Source organism: Watersipora subatra, chromosome 9 (genome assembly GCF_963576615.1).
Source record: "Watersipora subatra chromosome 9, tzWatSuba1.1, whole genome shotgun sequence".
Lineage (NCBI taxonomy): Eukaryota > Metazoa > Bryozoa > Gymnolaemata > Cheilostomatida > Watersiporidae > Watersipora > Watersipora subatra.
Window position 1 is genome coordinate 61,811,335 of NC_088716.1, and position 26,072 is coordinate 61,837,406.

The following is a 26,072-nucleotide window of genomic DNA, read 5'->3' on the forward strand; positions in this document are numbered from 1 at the left end:
ATACTGACACTTTCTGATAAAATTTACTAAATCTTTATGTAAGCTTGTCTTTAACCGCAATGACCTGTCCTTGGAAAGTTCCTGGATGGACTACATCCCACCATAACTATGCAGTTTAATCAATATCTACCAAAACGAAAACTAATCTACCTGACAATAACAGTAAATCAAAGCAGTTTTTGTGTAGCTTACAGTTCTATTGCCTTATTCCAGTTGATTGTGTAGCCACAGATCGAGAAGGTCTCCACATTAACAATGTGTACATTCCCGCGTTCCGTGCCAACGTACAACCACTTGCTATGAAATGGCAGATGAAGGCATGTGATCCTGCAACAAATACAATGCAAAACATAACGTGCAGGAGTAAGAACGATAAAAGAGCTACTTGTAATTACTGTATGAGCCATGAAAACTAGGGCTTGCTTGCCAGCATTGCGGGGGGGGGGGGGGGGGGGTGTTTTAGTTAGTGGACAGAATGATATTATGACATGTCAAGCTATGAATTGTTTGCTAAGATGAAGGTGCAAAGGCTGCAAGAAGGAAGCAAATGATGGGATTGCCTTCTTAAACAGCTGACATGTCTAAAATATGACGAGTCACGAGATCTCGTGTGATTGTCTCCTCACAACTAGCCATCATTGAAGCGCAACTTAAATTTTACTGAGAAATGTCCTATATAGTCACCCCGCTACAGCTGGCACTCTCTTTCTAGTGTGACAAAAGTATCTTATGAAAGCTGGGATGCAGGCCTTTCAAACGCTGCAGATTAGTAACGGCAAAAAGTAGCCCGCTAAAGACTATGAACTGTTCTCAGTTCTCTTCCACCTTGGAAGGTGGAAGAGAATTGAAAAATAGCCTTTACCCTTTTGCTTGCAGCCAATCGATTCCCGCAGTTTTTTCATCGTCTATTTTGCAGTATAGAACCTTGTTTTTCACTGATTTGCCAAATTTGGTCATACTGCATAGCATCCACTTATTCCCTTCAAAATAGGCAAAAATTTGGAAACAAAAAACCACAATTTCACTCGAGCGATAAAACAGTGATTACTGTATTTACTTTATATGGTTGTTTTCATAGATGATAACTTTATTGCAGCCAACCATTCCTCATCTTCGCTACACTTCCACTAGGATTTCAGTGCATGATGCACTCCGAAGCATTGTTTCAACACATTTAGCATACGTAACAAATACAACATTTTGCTAGCATTACAGGAGCATAGGAAAAGGAGGGTCTCTGATAACACGCATCGATGATGACCTCTTAGTTAGGCTCATTATTTGATTAGCGATAGAAATTTCACAATTGATTATCTAGCTGGCTAATAAGACACAGGGTCAGCTGCTGCGCAGTGTGCTGCAGCAAGCTGTGGCAGCATGCGGAAGGCTATGGTAGCGTTTGTCAGCTTGAAGCTAACACGTTAGTGGAGTGTTGTTAACAGCAAGTTTATATTGATTTCATTGCCAAGTAGAGGACAGTGTGATGGCGTCATTGCAAGGCTGCAATCTATAGGATACACTTGATATCGCTTGTCAATTCGAATCTCACATTGATCAGGGCTTGAAAAACTTTGATACATTTGCAAAGAGCTGAATGGAACAGTCCTTAGGGCCAAATGATTGGCTAATCATCCATGACTCTTCGTGAATACCTGCTTGGCTATAATCCTCAACTAGTAGATATGCTATATAACTGGCCAAGAGAACGCAGGCAAAATCCTTGTTGAATTTGGGATATATAGCCTCACATTGATATTCCTTGATATAGCTGCACACCCAACTACAGAGACATATTCCACTGTAGTGCTACACACACTACTACAGAGATATATTCCACTGTAGTGCTATACACACTACTAGAGAGATATATTCCACAGTAGTGCTACACACACTACAGAGATATATTCCACAGTAGTGCTACACACACTACTACAGAGATATATTCCACTGTAGTGCTGCACACACTACTACAGAGATATATTCCACTGTAGTGCTACACACTACTAGAGAGATATATTCCACTGTAGTGCTACACACACTACTACAGAGATATATTCCACTGTAGTGCTACACACACTACTACAGAGATATATTCCACTGTAGTGCTACACACACTACTACAGAGATATATTCCACTGTAGTGCTGCACACACTACTACAGAGATATATTCCACTGTAGTGCTGCACACACTACTACAGAGATATATTCCACAGTAGTGCTACACACACTACTACAGAGATATATTCCACTGTAGTGCTACACACACTACTACAGAGATATATTCCACTGTAGTGCTGCACACACTACTACAGAGATATATTCCACAGTAGTGCTACACACTACTAGAGAGATATATTCCACTGTAGTGCTACACACACTACTAGAGAGATATATTCCACTACAGTGCTACACACACTACTACAGAGATATATTCCACTGTAGTGCTACACACACTACTACAGAGATATATTCCACAGTAGTGCTACACACACTGCTACAGAGATATATTCCACTGCAGTGCTACACACACTACTACAGAGATATATTCCACTGTAGTGCTACACACACTACTACAGAGATATATTCCACTGTAGTGCTACACACACTACTACAGAGATATATTCCACTGTAGTGCTACACACACTACTACAGAGATATATTCCACAGTAGTGCTACACACACTATTACAGAGATATATTCCACAGCAGTGCTGCACACACTACTACAGAGATATATTCCACAGTAGTGCTACACACACTACTACAGAGATATATTCCACAGTAGTGCTACACACACTACTAGAGAGATATATTCCACTACAGTGCTACACACACTACTACAGAGATATATTCCACTGTAGTGCTACACACACTACTACAGAGATATATTCCACAGTAGTGCTACACACACTGCTACAGAGATATATTCCACTGCAGTGCTACACACACTACTACAGAGATATATTCCACTGTAGTGCTACACACACTACTACAGAGATATATTCCACTGTAGTGCTACACACACTACTACAGAGATATATTCCACTGTAGTGCTACACACACTACTACAGAGATATATTCCACAGTAGTGCTACACACACTATTACAGAGATATATTCCACAGCAGTGCTGCACACACTACTACAGAGATATATTCCACTGGAGTGCTACACACACTACTACAGAGATATATTCCACTGTAGTGCTACACACACTACTACAGAGATATATTCCACTGTAGTGCTACACACACTACTACAGAGATATATTCCACTGTAGTGCTACACACACTACTACAGAGATATATTCCACTGTAGTGCTACACACACTACTACAGAGATATATTCCACTGTAGTGCTACACACACTACTACAGATATATATTCCACAGTAGTGCTACACACACTATTACAGAGATATATTCCACAGCAGTGCTGCACACACTACTACAGAGATATATTCCACTGGAGTGCTACACACACTACTACAGAGATATATTCCACTGTAGTGCTACACACACTACTACAGAGATATATTCCACAGTAGTGCTACACACACTATTACAGAGATATATTCCACAGCAGTGCTGCACACACTACTACAGAGATATATTCCACAGTAGTGCTACACACACTATTACAGAGATATATTCCACTGTAGTGCTACACACACTACTACAGAGATATATTCCACTGTAGTGCTACACACACTACTACAGAGATATATTCCACTGTAGTGCTACACACACTACTACAGAGATATATTCCACTGGAGTGCTACACACACTACTACAGAGATATATTCCACTGTAGTGCTACACACTACTACAGAGATATATTCCACTGGAGTGCTACACACACTACTACAGAGATATATTCCACAGCAGTGCTGCACACACAACTACAGAGATATATTCCACAGCAGTGCTGCACACACTACTACAGAGATATATTCCACTGTAGTGCTGCACACACAACTACAGAGATATATTCCACTGGAGTGCTGCACACACTACTACAGAGATATATTCCACTGTAGTGCTACACACACTACTACAGAGATATATTCCACTGTAGTGCTACACACACTACTACAGAGATATATTCCACTGTAGTGCTATACACACTACTACAGAGATATATTCCACTGGAGTGCTACACACACTACTACAGAGATATATTCCACTGTAGTGCTACACACTACTACAGAGATATATTCCACAGCAGTGCTGCACACACAACTACAGAGATATATTCCACTGTAGTGCTACACACACTACTAGAGAGATATATTCCACAGTAGTGCTACACACTACTACAGAGATATATTCCACAGCAGTGCTGCACACACAACTACAGAGATATATTCCACTGTAGTGCTACACACACTACTAGAGAGATATATTCCACAGTAGTGCTACACACACTGCTACAGAGATATATTCCACAGTAGTGCTACACACACTGCTACAGAGATATATTCCACTGTAGTGCTACACACACTGCTACAGAGATATATTCCACTGTAGTGCTACACACACTACTACAGAGATATATTCCACTGTAGTGCTACACACACTACTACAGAGATATATTCCACTGTAGTGCTACACACACAACTACAGAGATATATTCCACTGTAGTGCTACACACACTACTAGAGAGATATATTCCACTGTAGTGCTGCACACACTACTACAGAGATATATTCCACAGTAGTGCTGCACACACAACTACAGAGATATATTCCACTGTAGTGCTACACACACTACTACAGAGACATATTCCACAGTAGTGCTACACACACTACAGAGATATATTCCACTGGAGTGCTACACACTACTAGAGAGATATATTCCACTGTAGTGCTACACACACTGCTACAGAGATATATTCCACTGCAGTGCTGCACACACTACTACAGAGATATATTCCACAGTAGTGCTGCACACACTACTACAGAGATATATTCCACTGTAGTGCTACACACACTACTACAGAGATATATTCCACTGTAGTGCTACACACACTACTACAGAGATATATTCCACAGTAGTGCTACACACACAACTACAGAGATATATTCCACTGTAGTGCTACACACACTACTACAGAGATATATTCCACAGCAGTGCTACACACACTACTACAGAGATATATTCCACTGTAGTGCTACACACACTACTACAGAGATATATTCCACTGTAGTGCTACACACACTACTACAGAGATATATTCCACTGTACCAATATATACGCTATTGTATAGTTCTAACTCATCACCATCCTTTCACTATCCCTCTACCGTAGTCCTGTAGCTAACAAACTAACTGGGCAGGAATATTGTAATATCATGGCCAACGAACCTTTCTCTGCTAAATTTGAGGGAATGGACTATCTCAGGTGGTTTCTGGCGGTAACTCCAGAGGTTTATCGAGTCATCTGAGCAGGCAGATATGAATGCACCCTAAACATACAAGACAACAGGGATCTCAAAACAGCGCATGGCACTTTCCGGAAACTTTTTTCAAGTCTCAAAACAGAACAAAAAAGTAAACATTTGAGCTAAGTCCTTGTAAAGGAAACCGAAGGTTTTATAAAGAATTCTGATAAGCATTAAGATGGCATGTTCATATACCATTGTTATATAAACAACTCCAAGGTGCCCCAACACCAGGTCTCAAGTGACCCATGAAAATTAGTAACATCTTAAATGAGGTGATCCCTGCTAATGACAGGAGTTGTCCATACAATCAGTAATAAAAACAGTCCTATAGTAAACGCCATAGGTTGCTAGATACTACATTTGAGAACTAACTTCTGTAGACAAGCAGAAGGTTTGCTATTGTTGCCATTTTCAGTTTGTTACTTTCCAGGCAAGACGCCTCTCAAATTGATTAAATTTGTTATCATTCTGTGTCGGGTATAACTGAAATTTATCTCCCAATATCGTACAAGTATTCAAAAGAGGAAAAACTACTTTTTAGTAATACGACAAGGTTTGAGCTGCGTTATCTAATTGTTTATTCCAGCTTTCCTCCAGTGTTCCTTGATGCTTACTCAAATTGGTACATTCGCGCTCAAAGTAATTCATATTTCTAAAGCTACCCGCCTAGTTTGACAGCAAAAATTACAATAACGGTTGGCTGAGTATTCTAAAGACTGGAATCTTGAAGTAGTAGTTAGATCAGTGATTCTTTTATAGTTATTAATATTTTATTGCTACATGGAAATATTTCTAATCAGCTCTCAAACTAGTCAAAGGTTTAACGGTCCATCTGAGTGTAACAGTAAAATTTATTTGGAGTGCCGCCTAAGTATTCTACAGAGAAATCCAATTTTTAGGTTATTTAAGTAGATTTGCACGGTGTTACTCGGGTCTGTATTTTAAACATGCGGGTAAAGATATCGCAAACATAATCAGCCATCCATATTAAGCTTTTACGAAAGTCAGGTGTGTAACATAGCCAATGACTAAAGACATGTTCAATTTGTAGCTGAATAAAACAGACCACAAAAAAGAGATCTTCAGCGGAATGGTGATTGCCAAATACTGCCTTATAAGCAAGATCAGCGGAGTACACAACCACTTTTACTCAATCCCCATCATGGGGAGAGGAGCTGCTGGAGAGTAGTCTATCTCACAATTCGCTCGTGGAATGTTTCAGACAAAAATTTATTCTCTCGTGGAAAACGGCAATCTGGGTCACGCCGGAGTGGTCCACGTAACTACAGTAGAATTCTTCAAGATGAAGAGCCCGACAGTAAGCATTTGGGGTAGAATTAAACAATGACTTCATTCATAGTGTTGTTACCTAACCGCTCAGAGACTAGCCAAATTGGCGCCGCTACTGAGAACACCGCGAAAAGAGAATTGTTTCGCAGTGATCCTGGAGCAAGACATAGCTGGCAAGCTAGCAACAGACAAACGCACAATTAGCGGGCGGCTCCTTGTGGGAAAGAAACGGGTGCCCGTCGCTAATCTTCAGTTTACCGATAGCTTTGTAAACGAATGAGTTCCCTTGTCATCCGTCACGATTAAAAGACTGAGATACAAAATAAATAGTCAAAACATCTACACTACACTAGAAAACAAACTAAGGAGTATTGAACCCCGAACAACTAAAATTTATAACAAGAGTCTGTCTTTCACATGACCTGCTGGAAATATGTCATTGGCTTGTTACTTGTAAAATTTGCCTAGTTTATGGTATGACTAAGAATCTATCAGTTGGCACGGCAACTTATAGAAATCATGTTAGATCCAGGAGCCATTTTAGCAGCGCTACGAGAAACAATAGCAGAAAATCAGACTAATGCTAACTGCAAAAATCTCTCATGAAACGGACAACTCGAGTGAAAGAGAAAACGACGGGATATTCTCATCATAAACGGAAGGCATCACATGCTGATGAATAACAACTTGCGTTTTATCACAGTGATATCATTTTATCACAGTGATATCGCAACATGGGCCATTTCTCTCAACCTCATTATTTCTTTCAATGTTGATTAATTGATTAAAATTGATGATATCCAGGAGCAGGTAAATGGCAGAAAGTGAAAGCAAAAAAGTCAAAGTAATCACTTTTAAACTTTTACATAAAAATAAGTTACAAGGGTCACTTACCACGCAAATTAAGATAAGCAAGCAATAACAAGGTAAAGACTGTAAAATATGCTCAGAATTGTGCCCTTGAGGGTATTGTGGTGTCAGCACACCATCAACAAGAAGTTATGCCTTGAAGGTATTGTGGTGTCAGCACACCATCAACAAGAACTTATGCCTTGAAGGTATTGTGGTGTCAGCACACCATCAACAAGAACTTATGCCTTGAAGGTATCGTGGTGTCAGCACACCATCAACAAGAACTGATGCCTTGAAGGTATCGTGGTGTCAGCACACCATCAACAAGAACTTATGCCTTGAAGGTATCGTGGTGTCAGCTCACCATCAACAAGAACTTATGCCCTTGAAGGTATTGTGGTGTCAGCACACCATCAACAAGAACTTATGCCTTGAGGTATTGTGGTGTCAGCACACCATCAACAAGAACTTATGCCCTTGAAGGTATTGTGGTGTCAGCACACCATCAACAAGAACTTATACCCTTGAAGGTATTGTGGTGTCAGCACACCATCAACAAGAACTTATGCCTTGAAGGTATTGTGGTGTCAGCACACCATCAACAAGAACTTATGCCTTGAAGGTATTGTGGTGTCAGCACACCATCAACAAGAACTTATGCCTTGAAGGTATTGTGGTGTCAGCACATCGTCAACAAAAACTTATGCCTTGAAGGTATTGTGGTGTCAGCACACCATCAACAAGAACTTATGCCTTGAAGGTATTGTGGTGTCAGCACATCATCAACAAGAACTTATGCCTTGAAGGTATTGTGGTGTCAGCACACCATCAACAAGAACTTATGCCTTGAAGGTATTGTGGTGTCAGCACACCACCAACAAGAACTTATGCCTTGAAGGTATCGTGGTGTCAGCACACCACCAACAAGAACTTATGCCTTGAAGGTATCGTGGTGTCAGCACACCATCAACAAGAACTTATGCCTTGAAGGTATCGTGGTGTCAGCACACCACCAACAAGAACTTATGCCTTGAAGGTATTGTGGTGTCAGCACACCATCAACAAGAACTTATGCCTTGAAGGTATTGTGGTGTCAGCACATCATCAACAAGAACTTATGCCTTGAAGGTACTGTGGTGTCAGCATACCATCAACAAGAGCTTAGGAAATATTGTAAGTACGATTTGACCTGACTATGGAAACCAGCCTGTGAACATTTCTTTCATAAGAAATGTCCTTGAAGCGTTAAAATACAGCGCATTGTTTGCATTGCATTGTTTTAAAAATTGGCAGAACTTGTTGCTAGTCAAAGCACAGTTTGGTTTTCAACAAACTAATAAAATACAGTGAAAACAATGTATTCAGAGGCCTCTTTCTTATCTCCACTATAAAGACAAAACAAATCAGTTAACCAATTCGTATTTATATAAGTTTAAATGAAGCATTGTGCAGTGAAAATGAGATATTTAGTTCTTGCATGAGCCATAACATAAACATAACATAAACATAACATAAACATAACATAAACATAACATAACATAAAAAGCTAGTACTGATTAAAGTTGTTTTAAATGGGCTGTCTCAGACCCGCTTTAAAACAATTATATATAACATTTATTAAAGTAGCTAGAGAGCCCACTCCGCTCACATTATGAACTAATCATAATCTTATTACAAACAAGGAACTAACACACATTGATGTAAAGCTTTAGGCAACAAACAAGAGTGCAACCACAAAACAAAAATAGAATTACAGTTTGTTGCATAAGTATTAATAATATCCACGAACATTTTTACTATGAAATCAGAAAAGTCTGAAGCGTGATCCACGAATAAAAGTTCAAAAATAAAAACCAGCTAATAAGCAGTGGCGGGTAATGTAGTTGCCTGCCACTCGCCATTAGCCTGGCACATTGCCAAAGACTAATTTGAGTATACTACTATCCGCTATTATCCGTATATACCAAAATAAAATCGCCGGCAAAAGAATTGATCAACAAATGAAAAGATACAGCCCAGGCTTGTTACTATAAATGCAGTGTAAGAAATCTAGCTACTTCTCGAGTTTGGCTTGAGTTTTATGTTACGTTTTTCCTGCAAAGCTGGAGAAAGCTGATACACCCGTGTCATCGTCAGACGAGTGGAATGCGACTAGGGAGATGTTTGTGATTGCTACCCGTAAAAATGCATGAAAAGTTCCAAATACTCACACAGTAACTGTACCATAATCATCACACGTGTTCATAAGCTAGACTGAATCAGTGTATCAGTGTATCAGTGTTCAGTTGAACTAATAATACACTAATAATACAGGCCATCAGGTCGCTAAATTTTGAAAGATTTGCCGTTTTAAGTTGCCTTCCCTCGGCAGAACTTTCAGATATAAACAGTAAATAATCCGTTCCAGGAATGTTTACGATATAGGGAATTTATGTTATAAGAACAGTAAAGTACATGTAAATTGCCTAATCCGTTCCAAGATCTTTCCAAACTCACACTTGGTCATACAAAAAGAAAAAACTTGACTTCACTTTTTTTATTTGTGGGCTGTAGCGTATGTGCAGAATTATTGGTTTGCTTCGACAACTGTTCTCCTTTTTCTGATCAAGCTCATTGGTTTATAGACCATGGTTGCGGTAATTTTGCAATATGCCAATGAGGAACACCAATTTTCGACTTTCATTTACTACAATTTGCTTATTTTTTCCAAGCACCAAAGTCTGTTCTGCAAAGTTATACTAACAACAAATATTTTATGTGTCTACAATAAAGCAAAACAACAAAATCTTTTACTATAAAAAAGCGGTAGAGCCCACCTGTTCATCGTCTACCTGTATTTAGGGGTCAATGTTAGGATAAAAGAGACCTTTCGACGATACGCCAACTCGTGACATTCAGATTGATTGACCGCCGCTGTAACACCTACAGCAATCGATCGCCTTTGTATTTATGAACAACTGCGCAGCTACCCTATTTCCTGTTTCGCCGACATCTTACGATCAATCACGACGAACTAGAATGTTGCGAAAGTTGTGTATATATAATAGATATAATGCTATACCCGCACCGTTTTGTCTTATGCAAGTAGCGAGATAGATTAATATTCAAATCGAATTTGAGAACTCGCCCGACTTGACACTTCACGTTATATGGAATTTTTTATGTAGTATGAAGCAAAACCTTCACATAAGTTATTTACGTTATCTGGAATTTACGCTATAGGTGGTATACATATAGGAACATCTACTGTATATTAATTTATTGGCAATAATTTCATTTCAAACAGAAATGTTTTCCAAATTATGTCATACAAGAATCATAAAAAAGGGCAACAGTTGGCCAATGAAATCAAATACATGGTTTACATATAGCGTTTAAAATACGTTTCTCGGCTAATTGAGTTGTGCCGAGCACTGTTACTGGCTGCTTCGTAAAGAATTTTATTTGACAATGCTGAAAAAAAACTTGCCGGTAAAATAGGTGAATGACATGTTAACTCGCGTCGCTAGCGATGCTAGTGTAGCTAGCTAGCGATTTGCATAGGAGAATTAAGTGCTAAGGTTACATTACCAATCGCCTAGCTTAAATTGCCCCAAGGTCTATAAAGAAATGTCTTACAAATATTCCATTACACTAATATACGTGTTGACCAAAGAAAATCTGACCATCTCTGAACGATATAGCTTAGGAAATATTGAAACATCATTAATATCGGTTATCTAATATAACGATACAATATCATTAATATTGTATCGCCATTAATATCAGTATTGTCTACTGAAATTGACCTTGAAATTGACCTTGGTATTTATACTCACAGACTAGCCGTGAGCATAAAATTTTATAGCACTCTTCTGAAGACTGCAGCATACGTGCAGCTGATACACACCCAAACAGAAACACAGCAACTACGGCTGGGTTCATCCAGATGCTTACCTCATTTATAAGAAATGTGAGACGAATGACAATGGGCTCGCCATCGTGCACCATAGCCACATCGACTCCAGGACGGCCCAGGCTAGACCAATAGCTTAGGATTATAACAAATTTATGTTTTGGTTTGCTTTCACTATTTGTTACACTTGCTAAGCTAGTTTCGCTGCAATGGGTTAACCCGCTTTAAAAAGAAGTCACTATTTGTTACACTTGCTAAGCTAGTTTCGCTGCAATGGGTTAACCCGCTTTAAAAAGAAGTCACTATTTGTTACACTTGCTAAGCTAGTTTCGCTGCAATGGGTTAACCCGCTTTAAAAAGAAGGGCATAGGTTCAGGAAGCGGGGTCAACAAAACACGGAATTCCTTGTTGAAAAACATGAAAATTCAACATTTTGTCAATGATATTTCATACGCATTATAGTATAGAAGTCAAACGAGGAAGATAAGGATACAGTCGAACGACTCCTCGTTTAGTTCCGATGGCGAGTAGCTGCTGGATGGGATCCCATGCCATGCATGTTGGCTGGTAGGGAAAGCCATGTCTCATTAACTACAACAGAAAATAAAGAAAGTGTGATCGCTCATATCATCAGCAAACTATTCTCATTTGTACTGCAGTTATCGTACTGCTGTTATCGTACTGCAGTTATCGTACTGCAGTTATCGTACTGCAGTTATCGTACTGCAGTTATCGTACGGCAGTTATCGTACGGCAGTTATCGTACGGCAGTTATCGTACTGCAGTTATCGTACTGCAGTTATCGTACTGCAGTTATCGTACTGCAGTTATCGTACTGCAGTTATCGTACTGCAGTCAAATAGAGATAAACTCTTCAAATCTATTATCAAACGCAAACAGATCTGCGAAGACACGTGAATATATAAATATACTAGCTGTGCTATCTGGCGTTGGCCGGGTATTAAAAATCAGCTTATGAACAAGGAGAGGTAATGAAAGTTGCCTGCCACTTGCTATTAGCCTGGCAAATTGCCAATGAATAATTTGAGTAAGCTTACTAATAAGAGCTACCTCATGACCCCATGAATTTGCGTGGTGACCGCAACCGTAGTGTATTTGCTCCCATATACCGATATATATCGCCTAGCGAATCTATAAAGCTTGTGTGGTTTAGTTAGACTGGCAAACGAGAGTTTCCGAGATAAAATTTTCTGCTTTATAGATTCTTTATTCCAAGATATGAAAATGGCTATAGCTGGACATACTAGAGTACTGGAGTATACAAACTTTAAAAAATATAGATGTGCATGTATGTCTACAGATATATACATGTACTAGCCAATAAAAAACAGCTTATATTGCATGCCACTTGCCATTAGCTTGGCCCACTGCCAAAAACTAATTTGAGTACCCCCTATCCTACTACCCGCTACTATCCTACTATCCGTATTGCTAAACTTAATAATATGAGCTTTAGTTACAAGCTTTAGTTACAAGCTTTAGTTACACCGCACTACGCAAAATGGTTTGTCTATTTCAACCGACATAATGGCTCATATCGCCTCAGAATTCAATGCATATTGCCGTAGCTTAATTAGTAAGATATTCGCCTGGCAAATGGGACATTCCAAGATCAAATCCCGCACGAAGTGATCATTTCATTTTAATAGCTATAGCTGGACACTCCGAAGTACAGAATCACGCAAACACTGACATTTATAGATATGTATATACCTATACACATATACCTACACACACAAACATGTGTACATGTACAGCCAAACAGGTCTTGGCAAACCAGCCAGATATCATGGTGGTTGATGAAAGGGCTACTATAATAGATACCTAATGACTACAACATAGCCAGCCAAGGAAGTGGAGAAATATTTCCCAGTTGGAGCAGAGATTGAAAAGTGCTGGTACATAAGAACAATTGCAATTCCAGTACAGTATTCATTGAAGCATAATGTACAATAACACCTGCACATCAAATGTGACTTGCCCTTCATACCAGTAACAATCGACGCAAGTGAGTTGTCCGAAAGTATGCTATTGGGATGCTAAGATCTTGAGGTGATTGCTCACACTCCCAGGTCTCCTACCGGAGACCTGGGAGTTTGAGACCGGTAGGAGACGCAAGCATGAGTGGACATTACCACATATTTTTTAAAGGTTGACTTGCAACAAAATTCACAACACAGCTATTTGGTATCAAAGGCTCATCATGTTTTACTGTGCTGTGTTGTAGGTGAAAAATATGTGAAAATGCGATTACAAGCTCGTGAAAGCTTAAAAACGAACAGTTAATCGCAGCCCTCACAAAAACGCCGTAGGTTGGAATCCCTCTCCAAAACGGCTCAAACAGGACGTAGTTGAACACAATGTGCTTCCGTTTACACTTTCATGCAACCTCATTCGTCGAAATATTTTTGCAAATATACTTCACGCATTCAATACCACCATGTCCATTGTCTTTACGCGTCTATTACATCATCATTGTAATACTGTTACTTTGAGCACGTATAGCTCAGAACCTAGCCTAAAAATTAATTTAATTTTTTAACCTTAGCTCGAAGGAGTGCATATCATACTCTGATAAACATGAGGAGCCTGTTGGTCACTTGTGATAGTCGACAATGTTCCAGAAATTGTTCGCCGCTATTTGGCGGGAAGTATGGGTCAAATTGATCAGATTACGACTAGATGATTAGACCAAGCTGAAACGAAACTGTCAAGTAGTGAGAATCTATATTTGATAAGGGCTTTCCAGTAGAACCCAAAGTGTTTGTCAAAAACTAGTGCTACCATTTTATATCGAGCTTTTTATTGGTCTTCCATTTCACGTGATAACATCACGTGTCAAAACAATAACCTCGTCGAGTTGAGCATGTCAGTGAAATAAAGGGATTCCAAACTACGGCGTTTTCGTGATGGCTGCGATTAACTGTTCATTTTTGAGCTTTTAAAAGCTTGTAATCATATTTTGCACCTACAACACAGCAGAGTAAGACATGGTGAACCTTTTGATACCAAATCACTGTAATGTGAATTCTGTTGCAAATCAACCTTTAAGGTTAGCAGGGGTGAAAACAATTTATAAGCCTATATATAAATTTATATTTATACATATATACATATATATACGTATACATACATATACATATATATATATACATACCGTAAAGCCTCTAATTGAACGCCACCTCCAATTGACTGCCACCCTGACAATGGGTTGAAAAATAGAACGTCACTCTCCAATTGAACGCCCGCCTCAATTTGACCACCACTTTGACATTATTTTATCTTTTTGAGCCCATATTATCAACTGATCAGTAGAAGTGTCCACAAAATCGTTTTAATAATGATTTGTTTATATCAAAAACAGTTAGTTCTCTCGTAGTCCAATTCCAAATATTTTCATTTTTTTCGTTAATACTTTGAAAGCAACACCATAGCAATAATCAATAATGGTCTCAGGGTGGGAGTAGCTCTCTGTTTAATGCGATATTTCTACTTTGAAGTAGCCTAAATATATAAAAAAAATGGTTTAAATTTACGATGGTAGATGGAACTTGAAAGGTAACGCCATAGAAATAACTAACTATCTCAGGCTAATAGTAGTTCCTTGTTTAACGTGGTCCTAACACTTCGAAAGACACCCATATAAAAACGGGTTCACAAGTTTTGGACCAAAGGCTATACGTTTAGCGAGAAAACATTTAGCACTGCAGCAGTGCTAAATGCAGCTCGTTTAATGTTTTACTGTGCCGAAAAATTGTTTGAACGCTAATATCGACTGGTTTAGCAGTGCAGGAGAATTGAAGTCAGAAGATTTTGTGGAAGATATTGGACAAATAAAAGATGTTGGTTCCATCGAAAGCAACCATCGGAACGCAGCTATCCAAGCAAATGATGGAAATATTTTTGTTTTAAAAACGTTAATTTTTGTTTCTGCATGTAATATAGGTTGGTTCATTTATGTCACTTGTTCGTGAATATATATATGTATCATTTGATAGATTATTGTTGTAAAACTTATAAATATGCAGATTTATAGCATGTTAGTTATTAGCATTTTGGGGTTATCTTAACTCAGCTAACAATGGATCAATGCTCATCACTCCACTTCTATTACACATAGAAAACTAGTTCTGGCTTCAAGCTGTAGCAAACATATCAATGAGTGCAATGAGCTTTTATGCAAGATTGTTAAATAAAGATATAAAATAAAAACATGTCTTCAACTTTGAAATGAAATAAAATTGAAAATGACAACAAATGGCAAAGGACACAGGCTATAATATCATCGCAGGTCAATTGCAAGCAATAGATATCAACTGGTAAAGATATTTATCGGTTTCTTGACGCATATTTATTAAGAGATCTTTGACAAGTTAGAGGTAAGTTAGCATATTTATGGCGTTCAACATGTTTAATATCGATCTACCGGAAAAAGAGGGCAAAATATAAGCGACATTCGCTTCGCCCGTAATAGGGCTTAATTTATCTTCCGAAAATTCTGACAAGCTATTTGAAAAATAGACCGTCAGCCTCCATTTGAATGCCGCCTCCAATTGACCGCCACCATAGAAGAAGGGTTGAAAAATAGAGCGCCTTGGCGTTCAATTAGAAGTTTTACGGTTTGTATATATACTTGTGCTACCCGGCGTTGCCCGGGTATTAAAAATCAGCTTATAAACAATGAGAGTTGCCTGCCACTTGCTATTAGCCTAGCCTAAAAACAGTTTTGACGTTTATTACAGTAGCAAAGACTTTGATGTTATATATGTTTTAGAAAAAATAGTGTTTAGAAATCGCACGTGAAGATGCTCCAACACGGCTTGTAGTGTTTGCTCCGCTGAGAGTATTTGAATTATTCATTCAGCAGTAAAGCCATATATATAATTTATGTCTCCCAATAAGCAAAAGGCAGACCGATGAAGGTCAATCCAAATTTAGAGTCGCTGAAGATGAAAAAGACTCGGTGTTGAACATAACCCAGTTCCTTTACCATAAGTGAGTTTGTATGTCTTAATAAAAATGTGAATATCTAGGGCAGCATTTTAATTAAATTAAAAGTGATGATTTGACAGGTAATCAAATAACAATGACTGAGGGACAATATCATTCTATTTCTCGGCTACAAGATGGAGCAATGCAAATTCTAGCTCTGTTTATTGTGTCATAACACATTGACTTAAGACAAACCCCAGACTGACTGCCACTTGTAAAATACGAAGCAGATGTCAAAACAAATTGTCTTTCCATGCTAAGATGTGACTGTAAAATACGTAGAATTGTGCCCCCTTGTGTAGTAACACAAGGGGGCACTGAAGCTAAACCCAAGGGTTCAGAACGGACCCTACCCGCAACTGATGCTTGAAAAGACCTACACTACAACGCTTATTTTCCTGAGCGTTTTAGGATTAATCGTTGATTTAGTGAAAATTGAAAAAATGTAACAGCTACTAACAGTTTATCATTGCAGCATTTTTGTAACTGATAAAGACAGTTGCTCACATCTTTGCATACATGTATATAAGTAAGTAGCCAACATATTTAGTGTCTGTAGTCAGTGCTAGTTTTATAACTAGTTCCACTGCCTTGAGCACTGACCCTTGAGTATCCCAGACATAAACTGTCAGTCAGCAAGTTTTAATTGAGTGCCCACCAAACAATAAAATTATACAGTTTAACTATAACGAAATTCAGAACTCAATGGATTATAATCTAGAATGCTATACAGTCACCATCTTGCAAGCTTAATTGAAATTTAAAACCAATCAAAGTTCAGATGAGTTTACACCAGATATAGTACTACTGACCCCACTACACATCAGTGTAATTGAAAAAAACTTGGAAAGTCAAATGAAAAATGCTGCTAAACTTTACCTGAAATATGTGTTCATAACTTAATGAGATTACAAGCAATTCCCTGTTATACCCACTAAAGTTACTTACTAAAACAATTTCTTTCTCCATTACATTACCTTATATGGTCTGTCAATGAGTTTAATGTATTCTCTTGTTTTTTTTCTTTGCATCATTACAAAAAATGAATCCTAGTAGGTTTATTAAGCGTAATATCAAGCATATAAAGAGTTTCTATGTACATAAATGTAATTAGCTTATTTTAAAACATGAGTTTTATCAAGTTATCACAGGAAATACACAGTTGGATAGTTTGAAGGAAATGAGAGACAAAGATTTTGTAATCTTTATATAGGAATAAAATTTTCCGACTTGAACGGAGAGAAATCTAAAATTCATTTTGACATAAATCTAAGCAAGAAAAAGTTAATAATATACAAAGTTTACAAAAATCTCGTATCACACTTCGTTTAAAAACTACAAATTGTACATCGTTGTTTACCACTTCATTCCAGTCAATTGTTTGCATTATTTACTAGCCAATCGCATTTGACTTCCCTACTTAACCAACCACTGATCACAATTGCGCTAAACGCAATGGCTAAAAAATTGACTTGTCTTTAGACAAAGCAAACCATAAAAGAGTAGACAATAGGGAAACCGTGAGATAGGCGCAGACGCTAATCAGGGCCCTTTATATCGCTGTAATATGTCATTAGCTTCTGATTATTGATTACTGTTATATAAGTCAGTGACAGGCATATCTCCGCCTTTACGGTCTGGTAAAATGTGTGTCAGCAGCAGTGTACTGCCTTTATCTCAGCTTCTTTCCTATCATACCTTCACACAAGCTGCACATACGCTGCCACATTTCAGTAACAGCAGCGCTTTTCTGACATTTGTGTTAAAGTGGTATAGAGCAACGAGACACTTGAAAATGTAGTAGATAATTGTGTCTGATATATAACCATCATTCATGATAATTGTAAATGAGAAAATCATAAACAGCATTAAAAATAAACAAATATTAATAACCATCCGTAAAAAACTATTTAAAACAACTCCCATCTTTCTCTACGTTTAGATGTTTGACAGGCCGTCAGCTGATTGGTTAGTCTAGAGCTATGCAGTTTAGCGCAAAGCTACATAAAATGTTTTAATTTAGCCTACCGATGAAACCTTTTTTATCATCGGTGTGCCGAGCTTTAAGCAAATATTACCAATCATCCTTTGGATATCATAGATGAAAATAGTCGAGCAGCTGCCAAAGCTAGGGCAGACTTCTTGGCACAAAAAGCAGCACATACTTTGGATCAAGATATCGTGAATAAATGAAACATATCACCATTGCTATGACCTCTAGAACAAGCACTTGCTGATACTCATGACAAGATGCAAAAGCTATGGAAAATTGTAAGTCTAAAAATATATACATAGTAAATTATTTGCTGTACGAAAGTAGATTATACATTGAATGTTTGCTAAGGTACAGCATATGCTTTCGACAAGCTGAGAATTTAAAGGTTGACTTGCAACAAAATTCACATTACAGTTATTTGGTATCAAAAGATTCACCATGTCGTACTCTGTTGTGTTGTAGGTGCCAAATATGTGGAAATGTAATTACAAGCTCTTAAAAGCTTAAAAACAAACAGAAAATCGCAGCCACACGAGACCGCCGTAGTTTGGATTCCCTTTCCAAAACGGCTCAAATGTGATGTAGTTGTGAGAGATGGTTTTTGTTTACACTTTCTTGCAACCTTATTCGTCGAAATATTTTCACAAATATACTTCACGCATCTCAATAAAACTATGTCTATTGTTCTTACGCATCTGTTTTATCGTCATTGTAATGCTGTCACTTTTAGCACTGATATCTTATAACTTACCGTAAAAAATCATTAAACTTTTTAACCTTAGCTCGAAGGAGTACATATCCTTGTCTGATAATCATGACGAGCCTGTTGGTCACTTGTGATAATCGAAAAGTGCTGCAAAAATTATTTGCGAAGTATTGGGTCACATGATCAGAGAACGACTTGACGATTGAATAATGCCGAACCCAAACTGTAAAGTAGCGAGCATCTATATTTGATACGGGGTCTTCGGTAAAACCCAAAGGTTTGTCATAAACTAGTACTACGATAAGTTTTATATTGAGCTTTGTCTTGGCCTTTCAATTCACGTGAGAACATACGTGACAAGACGATAACCAAATTTCGTGGTTATGTCATCGAAATAAAGAGATTTTAATCAGCGGCCGCTTTTCGTTTTTGAGCTTTTAAGAGCTTGTAATCACATTTCCACATATTTGGCACCTACAACACAACAGAGTAAGACATGGTGAATCTTTTGATACCAAATAACTGTAATGTGAATTTTGTTGCAAGTCAACCTTTAACCCAAGTTCTGACCAAGCCGATCTAATCGGCTTTTCGGCCTGATTTTATTTTGACCGGGCCGATCAAATCGGCTGTTACAATATTGCTCTATAATTTTTCTGATTGACTCAAATTTGTCAGTTTAACGAATCATAGTAAAGGAAACAAAACAAAGAAACGTTTTCATATGGAGTCGTTGTGATAGTTTCCGTTTTACTCGTTTTGCAAAAAGAAATTATTTTCAAGAAAACGATCGCAACTGCTACTCTCAATATGGACAAGGAAGACGTTTTAGGCCATTTAGATTCTGATGGCAGTGATTTTGAGGCCGACCAGACTAATGATGATTACTCTGAACGCTTTTCTGAATAAGATGATGATGAATGTAAGTAAAATTATTTAGCTTTTATTCGTTGGTGTTCGTAATTCATTAGAGTGTTAGTCACAGTCGCACTCGTAATTAGACATCAAACTGAAGTTTCAACATGTAGTCAGTCACACGAAAGTTGAGCTATAGTTGATTTTTCTGAGCAGAATAAATTTTCATTACTGTGAGGTTTGATTAGATCACATTTATGTGTCAGCCTGTAAAAATAAATAAAATAATTCGTTGTTACATTTATTGTACATGTCATTGTCGCGACTAATAATAATAGAGCTACCATCCTGTATGAGTGAACAAATGAGTGAATCCTGTATTGAAGCAGCTGGTATGTAGCCTCAATATTCTCTTGTTCTTGTAATTGTTTTATCAACAAATTCCTGGTCTACGGGTTGTTGTCATCAATGTTGCAATGCTTGTCTTCCTTTTCTAGCTGTAACTCCAGTTGTTAGTGCTCTACAAACTGCCAGAGTGGGAGCTCGAGGCCAGAGATCCGGCAGAGGGAGACAAGCTGTAAGTGGCCAGCAGGCAGCAGTGCAATCTGATGCTGGCTGGAGTGATGTTACTGCAGATGTGGTTGAGGGTGAGAGGTATGAGCTTGCTGATGATGTGCCAGATTTACAGTGCAGCAACCTGGTTGCACAAACATACCTGATGATTGTGTTACCCCTCTCCAGTTCTTCGAGCTATTCATCACAACCGCGTTGATTTCCACTATGCTGGTGTGCAGAATGCAAAATAGGCTATCATTTAGACTGCTATGAGATATTTACTCATAAGCTGTGATTACTTCAATTATTTTTAATTACATTATAATATTTTATTAATATATTATTATATTATATTTTTATATTATAAAATTATATTTTGTTATATAGCATATTATTGTATTAACAATATTGATTAGTAATAATATTAATTTACTGTAATTTGCTGTTTGCGTTCATCTTGTGCAGTTTGTACAGTCGAATATTATTAATTAGTTTTCTCTCCTTTTTTTGACTTTGTCGGTTTAGAATAAAACTGCAATAAAACGAAAAATAATGAAGATAATTCTTAGAAATTTTGTGCAGTTGTTCATTACACTTATTCTTGCTGGATAATGTAAAAACACTTTCGAGAGAAAGACACAACCTTTGCTTATAACTCCTAAAACATTGGAAAAATTTTACGAAATTGTCTCCCCATGATTTATGGTCAAAGATGGTGGATGTAATGAGCATTTACAACTTAGATTATTATATAGTTAGATTCTTCACTTTGTTAGCTTTCAGAAAATGTATGCATTATCCAGGTTTAGTTTATAACATATTGATTTTTTGGGGATTAGCCACTTGCCTCAATTATCCCTGAAATGACGGTCATTTGAGGAATTTTTATGGTCGGTACTTGGGTTAAGGAAAATTATTACGACGCTCCCCAAAAAGGTTGAATTGATTGCTGAAGTATCGAGTAAGCCTTGGTCGAGGGACCACTTATCTAAAGGAGCGATCAGGCTTACAATTTGCATTGTTTGTTCAGCCTTTCACATCGACCCTAAATGCTGAACATTTGGGAAATTTGCTAAATTGTTTACTATAGGCGAGTTGAATACACTCACTCACAACTATTGAATGCTTGGCTGAACTTCCTGTAAATGATCAATACTTATCATTGGAGAAATAGCAAAACTATTAGCAATGTTTAGCAAATGAAGGTAAAATGCTGCTAATACTGGGACAGAGCTATAATTGGCTCTCAAAAGCAATGTTGTTGCTTCAACAAGTCAGTCAAGTTCTTGACAATTCACAGCAATGTTGATGGTGTCATGATTTAGCATTCACACTAGGAAACACCCTCCGAGTATTGTCAAAAGTGGGCTTTACCTTAATAGTAAAAAATGCCATACCGTAAACCCACCCTAAGGCAGCCATTATTATCAGGAATCTATCCTAGAAGAGTAAGTTTAAAAGGGTCGGAGACTTATGTTATACAATCGTAGTTTGTATGGAAGACAGGCAATATCTACTATTAATTTAGACGAAGAAGCAAACGACTTTTGATATGTTTTGCACTTTGACCTGTAATAGTTTTTGCGTCCAAATTATACAGAGTTAGCTAATATAACTGTGAAAATGAAATGGAAATATGAATGTTAAATCATGTGTTGAATATACCCTTCGTATCGAGCTTTGAAAATATTGTGCAGAAAGTAACGTTGCTTTATGTATCTGATAAGCACTGCACCATCACTCTGATAAAACAACTCTAACAAAACAACCCAAAAGCCTTCACTAACAAACATGATAAAGAATATCAAGTACTATAATATCAGTTTTATATATTATCATATATTACAGTATCGCATATCAGTGTACAATTGCCAAATTTATACATGATGCGTTTGCCATTATGATAGTATAAAGCATGTATTGAGTTTAGAGATGAGTAATAGCTCTTCCGTGTCGGTGATTACCACCGTGTCATTTTAAAACCTTAATCCGCAGCGGCGTTGTACCAACCTATATGCAGGTCCCTTGAAGATATCTGAACAAAAATCAAAAAATTCAGCTATTTTCAATATTCCAAGCAACATAACTAACTAGAATTTAACAATAGTTATGGAGCCGTGTATAGACCTTCTGAGGTACTCCTACAACACAGACCAGCGCTTACTATCAATACTATAAATGCTGCTATGAAAACTCTAAAAAACTTTTAGGGTTATTGATATCTCGCTTTGTTGTTGAAGATGCAATTTATAACTTTAAAAATATTTGGACAATTTGTATAAGAGAGCAACTCGCTAACAACCCTAAAGCTGAATAGTCAACTAAAACATATTCTTAGAAATGTTGAGACACAATGCTACCTTGCCTAATCGCCGAGTTGCTAGCATCGAAATATGTGCAAAGATGTGTTAACATATAACGGAAACAAACTGTGTCTTACCTACGAACTGTCTTACCTACGTACTGTGTCTTACCTACGAACTGTGTCTTACCTACGAACTGTGTCTTACCTACGAACTGTGTCTTACCTACGAACTGTGTCTTACCTATGTAATGTTATATAGCTATCGAGGAACTTGCAACTTCGTATAGTCATAAACGAGAAATGAAGGTCAGATTTCAGACCTGTACTTTTCAATGCTTGAAAACGTGATCTATGGGTCAGATCAACATTCCTAGCAGATTCATCGAGCTGTACCAAGGTTCACGTGTGTATGGAAAAGTTGTTATCTTCTAAAAAGCTTAATCACAGAAAAGGTCTTAGCTTTTGGCTTGAACACAGCTTTAAGGAAGGAATACCTAAGACTGGTCTGCTCAATAATCTCAACACTGTGAGCCGAGCTGCAAGGATTAGACAGTTTAGTTAACTGATGTCAACTTGCCAAGGTTTATTGACCGCTACCGGCAATTGCAACAATCAGCTCACTCGGTGAGTAGAGCAGCTACTTACACTTTGTTGTTCTACACCGGATGATCACTAACTGTGTGAGATCATATTTGAATCTTCTAGGACCATTCATAAAGTGCATTCAAACTTCAAACTAACCATTTATGATGGCGAGTTGGGTAATCTAATCTCCTGAGAAAATCGCAATGGAAGTAGGCATATGATGCACTTATTTACATACACAGCTTTGAAATTATAAGTCTACACTCGAGTACGACGAATAGAAGTTATTATGAAAAAGCTAAAACACTGCACAACACATCTGTTTTCTGTTAAAAATTTGCTAGCGGGTTTGCCAAAAAATTAGATCATACAATAAAACTAATTAATGGAAAATGTCCAATTGCCGAGTAACAATCTTGATCAATTGGTTGACTCAGCAGTTTGAAGGATTGCCAGCAAATGTCGTGAGTGTAATTGGAGTAACACATAGTTTCCTGTTTACACATGAATTTTTTGTTATAATCATTTAAACACGAATAATTGCTTGAAAAATTGGTTGGCATAAAGAAATTGATAATAGTGAATGTTTTAATGGGGGTTCTGATGGTACAAAACATGACACTGATCTGTGAAAAGGGGAACAATACCAGAAATTAATTTTGTAGAATAAGGACCACGAACGATAATGGTGTATTTTATGACCATTTCAATATATGGTTTTTGTATGACTCCTAATAGATACAAAGCTACTTAATAGGCCTACATGGGCAGTTGTGGAATGTTACAGGTCATCTAAATTAAAAAGATTGCTCAAGGATTCAATAGCATTCAGCCTACTATTGGAGCCACAGCAATGAAGGATATAGAAACTGCGCAATGTGCTCGCTCTTTATATGTAAAAATATAGAACATAACAAAGCACAAACCAAAATAATCTTCAGCTAAATATAATAGACTAAGCCGGAAATAAGTAACATAATCAACAGTAATTGATCTACAGTGTTTGAACTATGCAAAGAATCTAAAAAATGGACAGTTAGCATACCAGATTGCTACGAACAATCCACGTCATATATCCAGCAATACAGTAATATATATCTAATAACTAGTAGTTTTAAGACACCAAAGCGCTGTTTAAAGATCTATTACACAAAATGTTGCCAAATAAAATATGCAAGAAATTTTTTTGTAAAATATTTTATACATTATTGTCGAGTTTTTATTCGCAACGACAAGTCAATGAGGATGTTTACCTTTTTACAAAAGAAGTCATGGGATTGCAACGACTCCTGAACTTCTATTTCTCCCTTATTTGAAGACTTTTCGGTACCACGAAGATTTGAGAAAATTTCCTTCACTCCTCGCATGTCAACTTTTTATAATACCACATATGAGCAATATCTGCTACAAGAAAAGGCAAACATTTTGCTTAGTCGGCTACTGAAAATCAATCACTTGCTTCCAAGGACACCATTTGCATCCGGATTCAGATATAAACAAACTCGCATGGCTGAGAGTAATCGCCAAATAAGTGTTTCGATGATTTATATTTATGTGTTATTAATGCGGACATTTTAAAAATAGCTAGCGGGAGTTATTTTTTACATTTCAAGAGGTAACAACTCAAAAATTCATATGCGCCAATATATAAAGAATTTTATCTATCGTTCACTTTATTCCTTTGCGTTGTGTGTTCAAACATTCCATTTAAAAAAATGCTTTCATGTAACTCCAAGTTAAACGTTTGTTACTTTCTGAATTGTTGTTTACAACCATTTGTGAGTTATTTCACACATTTGAGAATGTAAACTTTAACTAGATCTTATTGACCATAGCCTCTAGAAAATGTTATGACATAATACTAATAACAATAATGATAATAAAACACAAAAAATATTCCTGGTTTGTTTGAGTTTAAGTCAATGACTTTTGCATGGCTAAACACTATTAAAAGTTAACTGGTGGATGGTTTTTTATAGGTTTTGACTACAAACTTGAATTGCTATGTGTAGAACTCGATATATGAATTAAGCTTTGTGAAATTGTTTCTGTGAATTTGCTAATTTACATTAGCAAATTCACAGGATTCACAAATTCAAACTGTGTAGCTTTTCTTTAAGGATGCTGGCCATTCATCATTAAGTATTGTGCTGCAAATCAGGACCTCCAACACAAAGGGTCACCTTTAGATAAGTTTTAATCAACAAGAAGATTTCACATTAGGGCTTTAAAATCAGCAGTGAAGCCATCATTTAGTTATTTACTGCTTCATTGCAAAATATTTAACAAACTCTACAACACAACGTCCAATGCAATCAGTGTTACAAGCAATTTTTATCCTATCAAGCCACATATTTATGGCAGCACACATGTATGCACGCATTTCTTATATATACATAGGCCTACTGCAAAACTTCTATTTAAACACCATGGCATTCTATTTTTCAACCCTTTTTCTATAGTAGCAGTCAAATAGAAGTGGTGTTCAATTAGAGGTTGGCGTTGCATTTTTCAAATAGCTCGTCTGGACTTCGGAAAGATAAATTTAACCCTTTTACGGGCAAAGCAATGTCATCT

At 37.3% G+C, this 26,072-nt stretch overlaps 1 protein-coding gene across 1 annotated transcript in view; it reads right to left on the bottom strand.

Annotated features, from left to right (window-relative positions):
• LOC137404179 (syntaxin-binding protein 5-like) overlaps window positions 1-24,955 on the bottom strand; it is a 92,901-nt gene extending 67,946 nt beyond the window's left edge. The window contains exons 1-5 of the mRNA XM_068090338.1: window positions 24,749-24,955; window positions 11,974-12,071; window positions 11,522-11,603; window positions 5,364-5,464; window positions 193-327 (exon numbers count right to left, since the gene is read on the bottom strand). Of these exons, the coding sequence (XP_067946439.1) occupies window positions 193-327; window positions 5,364-5,464; window positions 11,522-11,603; window positions 11,974-12,071; window positions 24,749-24,862 (530 nt within the window). The 5' untranslated portion in view covers window positions 24,863-24,955. The remainder of the gene's footprint in view (window positions 1-192; window positions 328-5,363; window positions 5,465-11,521; window positions 11,604-11,973; window positions 12,072-24,748) is intronic.
• Window positions 24,956-26,072: the final 1,117 nt, after the last annotated feature.